The sequence below is a fragment of the Buceros rhinoceros genome, unplaced genomic scaffold, assembly GCF_000710305.1.
Source record: "Buceros rhinoceros silvestris isolate BGI_N320 unplaced genomic scaffold, ASM71030v1 scaffold8928, whole genome shotgun sequence".
Classification (NCBI taxonomy): domain Eukaryota; kingdom Metazoa; phylum Chordata; class Aves; order Bucerotiformes; family Bucerotidae; genus Buceros; species Buceros rhinoceros.
Genome location: NW_010427408.1, coordinates 25,048 through 32,106, shown reverse-complemented (window position 1 = coordinate 32,106; position 7,059 = coordinate 25,048). Strand labels below are relative to the sequence as shown.

Below are 7,059 nucleotides of genomic sequence, written 5' to 3'. Positions count from 1 at the left end.
AAGAGTGGAAGGGCATGCAGTTCTAGCCAGGAAAGGAGAAGACCTTGAGAGCTGACTGGCTCAGAGCCCTTTCTCCAGAGGATCAGTTTTGCAAGACAGAACAGGTTGATTAACATTGCACTGTCAGCAGCCCACTTACCTTGGCAATATCGTACATGACAGAGATTTTAAATTCCCAGTCCATGAACGTGCCATCAGGGTAGGAGATTTTATCATTTAAAACATCCTGTCAAGAGAAGAAAAGAATGGTTCTAATATACATCAGGGGAAAAGCAGAAGATGAGATATGAGTACCTAAATTGCACAGCCTTTCATCTAGCGACTGAAAGAGGTATCTCTTCATTTTTTAAAGGGAGTACATGCATTAGAGCAGCAGTGGTCTCAGAGAAGAGGGAATATTAAATATATTTCAGGTTTACACCGATCTAGGAAAGTAGGGCCTCCAGAAAAGGTTTTCTGTAATTAAAGGTAAACTGTGAATTTGCTGTTAAAGCAAAACAGCTGAGACAGAAATGGGCAAGGTGTCCAAGAGGAAGGGAGAGGAATTTCTGTGTTGTGTGCTCTCAGTCGATCTCCTATCAATTTACTCATGGCCTTGTAATTTCAAAGTAGCTTGTTCCTTTATCTTAAAGTGCCTGTCATTTACAGTTCTTCCAGCCGCTATGGTTTCTGTTGCTAAAAGTAAAACTCCATGAGCATGCCAGTTTATAACAAAAGAACTAGAGATAGAGCTGTTGTTTTTCTGCCTTGCTGTGAGTTTGTTCCATAGACCACTGCTACTGATCAGAGTCTTTGTGTGAACTCAGAAGCAGACAATGTGTGCCTGCAGATGAGCTGATGCCACCATTACCTCATGATTAGCAGTGAAATAATACTGGTATCAGTAAACCATACATCTTTCCATAACTTTTGCCAGGCATTAATTTATCATTTCTTTTTGTAAACAAAAATTAAAGGCTGTTGTCCCTTACAGCACAAGATTTGTTATATTCCTCAAATTGCTTGTCCCCTAGTAATACGGACTATATTCTTTTCACACTCTGGGAGCACTGGACATCAGCAGAGGCAACAGCTATAGCTTAGAAAATAAAGAAAAAGTTATATCCTATCCCTATATATCCCAATAGGGGACAAATATAAATACCGGCTGTTGCTGTTGCCTTGGCAAAGTTCTGCCTGTACTTTTCCTTGCTTGCAGCTCACCTCATTCTCTGGCTGCTGAGAACCATCAAACTGATGGCAGCCCCCGCAGCACTTGGGGAAGGCTGGAGAGAACCAAGCAAGGGAAAGGAAACTCCAAGTCAGAAACCTGCCACCACGTGCTCAGTCTATGAATACTGCGTGAGGGTCAGAAACATAGACATAGGGAATTCCTTTTCTTACTTTGAAATTTGATAATTTAGGGGTGGAAGGAAACCTGCAAAATTCTTTACCCGCAGAGAACCTCTTTCGCAGTACTCAATCACCCCAAAGATCGTGGTGTCTATCTTCACAGTGCCATAGAACTTGGTCAGGTTGTAATAATCAATCTGTAGGAGCTAGAGCAGAAACAGTGCATCTGTTTTTGAAAGCAATCATTGTTAGCACAGAAACACAGGTCAAGGATACTTGTGTGATGTATCTTTTTATCTCAGGCCCCGATAAGATGTGGGTTTCCTTTAAACCAGTGTGTACTAAGGCACTGGGTGAAGTACTTGAAGACATTTTTTCACTCCAGGCCTTTCTGGATTAGGGAGATAAGAGTGGCTGCTGTTGGATTTTGCAGTTTAATTTCAGAGCCCACTAAAGTCTCCATTATTGCCTCTCTACTCAAATCTCCCAGTTGACCAGAATATCCATTATGAGTGGCAGGATGTTGCAAATCAGTCAGTAAGTGAGCAAGTAATTAAAAATTAATGATGCTGCATGATATTATGGAGTTTAGTTTGAGGTATTTTTAGAGCTTATCGAATTCGCAGTATAGCTATGTTGTGTGAAAAGGAAAACGATTCATTCAAAAAAGATTCAGTACTGCAGCCAAATCCATCTCTCAAGTTGGAAGAGTCTGTATGCACAAGTCAGCAGAGAGTTACTTATATTTAAAGACCTGCACTTGGCATTCAATAATAGGATTTGACTACTACTTTCCACTACTAATGAATTAGCATGATATGAGCAAAAAAGAGTACATTGCCTTTTAGCATCAGCTATGTATTTAGCAAGGCCATATGACAGAGCATGAACTACTTCATTCATCGTCAGCTTCACTGGCATACAGTTCAGTCTCTGAACCGGTGATGAGATCACACACACAAACAGAAAGTTCATCAATCAATATCCCTTGAAGAACTCATTACCCATTCGCCTCACAAACATGCACGAGCATATGGCTGATGGAGTTGAAAGTGGAAAGCAATTACTTCACTCATAAGCTCCATCCCACCCTGCAGTGTCCAGTTGCTATGTGCAACAGTTACCTTGTTCAGTTCTATTCTCTGCTTCTCTGAGAAATTACCATCGCTGTTTTTGAGATCCTTTAGGATCACCACCTAAAGAAAAAATAGCAGTGGGGGAAAAAAATCATAGGTTTAATACAACAGCAATTCATCCTTCTTTTCCAACAAATGTCCATACAAAGAAATGTGGGGGTAACTGGTGACGTATCGTTAGAAGGCGGCCACAATGTTACTGCTTTAGTGAGCCGTAAGCCTTGGAGTTTGTGAGCAGATACCGAGAACACCATCGTGTGCTAGAACTGTCACAACAACTGCTGAAGTTTGGCCTTGGGTATTGAGGGAACAAGACTGCACGGATAAGATAATGGGAATTGGTTTGCTTTAGGTTTAGTAGAAGCTAGTTAGAACATTGTCACGTGATAGTCGCATGAAGGTTGACGTGTATTCGCATGATGATTGCGTGATGGTATACGTGTTGCCACATGATGCATATTAATGCTTTGTAACAGAGAGTATATAAACCTTGCTTTGCCACTAATAAAGGGTCTTTTGGATCACTGAATCTCTGTCCGTCAATTGCCTGCAACTAGGACCTGGGATCGGCAGCTGGGGACCGTGCCTTCAATACGCCACAGAGAAATAATTCATAAACACCTGCCTACTGCTTTGCTGTTGGAGTTTCAGTCAATCTTACTAGTCAATCAACTAGTAAGTAACAGATTTATATTTCCTTCAAAAGATTTCCCAGGTAGATATGAACTATTTAGAACTGTCAACGATGCAGATTTTAACTCAACATGAATATAGCTTAGTCAGGCAGATAGCTCTACTGAATGTACAAAAATTGCCACTTAAATGGTCTGTTCTCCATTAATCTGTTAATCTCCTAAGTATCAAAATGTATTAGATTTCTGGTCCCTCTGTTTCTGCTTCTGCACTTCTGGACTAGGCTAGTGGTTCACGGAGTCTAATATTTTGCTTCTCACTAGTAGGCAAAGCGCAAAGCACCTGATAGAGAATAAATGGCTTATTCCTTCCAAAAGATCAAGCCATTTTGCAAGGTCAGGGGAGATGGAATTGTCTCTGGTGAGGAATGACCTCCTCCCAGAAAGAGCCCTCCTAAGTTGAGAAAGGGAGCATGGGCACTGCAGGCAGGTTACCTTCTTGTCATATTTGCCTTGGCGCAGTCTCTGGGTTGTGTCACGTCTCTTATCTTCATCGATCTGAGAACAAAGAAAAATAATTCACTTGCAATTATCACTTACTTCTCACTTGGCAGGTCCAGAGAGATAAGCAATGTCAGTGTGTGCCACACAGAGAAGCACAAGCCTCTCTCTCTAAGGAGGGCCACTACATGAAACACAAAGTGTGGGACATCCATGCCACTCCCATGGCTGCCAGGACCTCCACCTGCTGCTTTCATGCTCTTGGGCATTACAGAGGGGTAACAAATCATAGGGAAATAATTTATAACAGGAAGAGACTGGAAATTAATATGCAGCCCATTCCCCCACCCCAAAATGAGGTTTAGTGCTGAGGAATAAATATATTCTATTAAGGAGCTATAGATGGGGAATAATCTCTTTTTTTTTCAATACAGAAAGTGAGGGTTAAAAAAATTAATAATACAAAAAATTAACAGATCCTAGTTCTACCAGAGTCATAGCCTGCACTGTAGTTGGAGCATACAAACACGCCAGCATTGATGGTCTTTAGAAGATAGAATCCAAGACCCAGCTTTGGACATCATGCTTCTCTTACCTTCAAACTAACTTGACTTGTCTCACTGGTCTCCAGAGGCAAGATTTCCTCAGGTGGTATATGAGACCATTTCTTCCACCGGCGTTCATTATCTCTCCTGTACTTCCTGCAAAACAGGCAAACTTGTTCGGTATATACTCCCAGCAAACCAAAACCCTCAACAGGAGATTAGTCCAGGGAAGCTTCTAGTGTCAGGATGACACAAGGATGGGGTGACATGATGGCAAGGTTTGAGCACAGTCCCTGTGGCTCTCATGTAGTTTTCCAGTTCAAGGCTGTTCTAATTCACCTAGCTTTGTGAAAGCCTAAATGCTCATTCAATTCCACAGACATAGCAGAAGAGCAGACCGGATTTAGCAAAACATCTGCTAGGCAATTGCCATAGTCTCAAGAGAGGTCAGAAAAATTTAAAGCACAAAGGGCCATCTGGATTTTATACAGTTTTCTCCTCCACATTATTAAATGTGCTCTGAAGGGAGGTCCAACAAACTAATGCAAGCCAAAGGAATTCCTGCCATCAACACTGGATGGTAAGAACTGGTGTGAATACAGTGCCAGGAGAGGAGGTAGCAACAGTGAGATGCCTTTTTGTGAGCATCCCTCGTATTCTGCACATTTTGTAAAAATGAGGGAAGAACCCCTAGAAAGGGATGAAGGAAACTGCTGTCTCACTTGCTGAACTCCAGAGCAGACATTGTATTCTTATAGGGAAAATCTGCAAGACGACTAGTACTTATCAAATTACCTGCTTACTCATGGAAGTCGTTTCTCTATTAAAAAAAAAAAGTTGCAGGACTGACTGGAGAGACTGCAGGAGAAACCTAACATTCTGATGACTGCTGGCAAATGCTCCGAAGGGGAGAACCCACGGTATTGACTAATAATGTAAATGTTCCCTTTTCCAATGTATTTTAAGATACCTATCTATGCCATGATGATGATGTATTGATGCGTGGAAAAACTCCGCAATCAAAATTGGTTGTGAAGCAGGTATGTTTATTGTGATTTCAGCTCTATAGAGTTGGGTGCAGAGAGGGCCAGGTACCCTAAGGATGCATCCACACTACGCCGTAGCTTTGGCCTCTTATTTAAAGCAGTAAAACATACATATTCAGAGGATTGCTCAACCACCTGGTACATATGTATTAGACTATCCTGCTCCTGATGTAAATTAGGTCTCCTCCCCTTTGCACATGCGCAGTCTTCTTACATGTTACAGGTCACACAACGTCAGGCATCGCATGTCTCATTAACTCGGACTTATGCCTCCCCTGGGAGGAGAAAGTAATATTCAACAGTCTATTAAGCAGGCGCAGTTCGGGGAGGGCTAGTCATTATCTTTTTGTATCTATGACTCAGGTCCAGTTAAGCGACATCCTCCCTCGTGGCTGTAGAGACAATAGTCTTCTCCTCTTTATCTTGTCCCAAACAATGAAGCGTCAGGTGATAAGACCCTCTGCCTAAGCCTTGCATTCTTCAAGTGATAAAGGGCGCTGGTGAGCAAGGGCGGGACATAACACTTTGTTTCCTCTGTTTACCTAGAGCTTTAAGCAACTCAAGGGCAGGGCAGGCAAAAGCATTTTTAGCAAAGTTAACTAATATCCAAACCTGTGGATATTTTTCTACTTTCCCAACTTAGTATAAGTAGAGGAAGGCCAATAATTGAGGTAAGAACTGTTTTTCTCAGTTTAATCTCATAAACTGTGTTGTATCACCAGGATGCACTGCAATTCAAACTACTATCAGCTGGTGATTAAATACCTATCAAATTGAATTAAAATTTCCTAGGTCTAATATTTAGATATGTGTTTTTCAGGACTTTGCCTTTTTATTTAGCAGTCAAAACTACACAGGAAGTTGTGGGATAGTTCAAGTGTCCTGGAAACTTGGAAGATAAAGAAGGAATAATGACGCATCTCATAGCTGAGTCTCTCTTCTCCTTTGCTTGTTAGGGGACAATCTTCAGGAGCAATTATAGTTGAGAAATTTGCTATTATTTCAACACTAAAAGGGTGAGCTTTATTCTAAAAAAATACTCAGGAATCTCTTCCATATTTTATGTTTGGGAATATTACATTGATATTTATACAATGATAATCTAATTATCTAAACAGAATCTTTGGATTTTAGGTATCTGCAAATATGGAAGGGTATAGAACCTTTTAAAAGTCCATACGGTCTCCAGAGAATTTTTTAATCAGTTTTCATAGCCATCACAAACTTCACCTCTCTGTTGATACGTTAGTGCTTAGATGTGACAATTCTTCCATTACTTGAGTACGATGGATGTATAAAACATCTATACCTTCATCTTTGATTTTCCCTTGTGAAAAGCTGTAGTTGGTCCACTCAAAATAAGAGAGCCTGGGTAGTATACACTTCTGATCAAGTTTTCTCAAGGCCTGATTTTTTCACTTTTTCTGAAGCTCTCTGACATGCAGCAAAGAGAGATGCTGAAAAAATCCCAGAAACAGGTAATAGACTTTTTTTTAAATATGAAAGAAAACCATATACTTTGGAAATGGGATGGCATTTTTTTCAGCAAAAGGAGACATAGATGATTTCTATTTCTGCTTGTTCCATCATGTTAAAGCTGAACTCTGTTATGCTATTATAGCTGTTAAAAAATCCAGTATGTGCTGGGTCCTGCACTTGAGCCACAATAACCCCTTGCAATGCTACAGCCCTGGGGAAGAGTGGCTGGGAAGATGCACAGCAGAAAAGGAGGTGGGGATGTTGGTTGAGAGTGGATTGAACATGATCCAGCAGTGTGCCCAGGTGTCGAAGGCGGCCAGCAGCATCCTGGCTTGTATCAGCAATAGTGTGGCCAGGAGGAGCAGGGAAGGGCATGTTCCCCTGGGCT

At 41.2% G+C, this 7,059-nt stretch overlaps 1 protein-coding gene across 1 annotated transcript in view; it reads right to left on the bottom strand.

Moving 5' to 3' along the window:
• The window catches only part of GUCY2C (guanylate cyclase 2C (heat stable enterotoxin receptor)), a 48,922-nt gene that overhangs the window by 19,839 nt on the left and 22,024 nt on the right, over nucleotides 1-7,059 (bottom strand). Inside the window, exons 12-16 of the mRNA XM_010141885.1 lie at nucleotides 4,197-4,302; nucleotides 3,596-3,658; nucleotides 2,457-2,528; nucleotides 1,434-1,538; nucleotides 140-226 (exon numbers count right to left, since the gene is read on the bottom strand). Coding sequence (XP_010140187.1) covers nucleotides 140-226; nucleotides 1,434-1,538; nucleotides 2,457-2,528; nucleotides 3,596-3,658; nucleotides 4,197-4,302 — 433 coding nt within the window. The remainder of the gene's footprint in view (nucleotides 1-139; nucleotides 227-1,433; nucleotides 1,539-2,456; nucleotides 2,529-3,595; nucleotides 3,659-4,196; nucleotides 4,303-7,059) is intronic.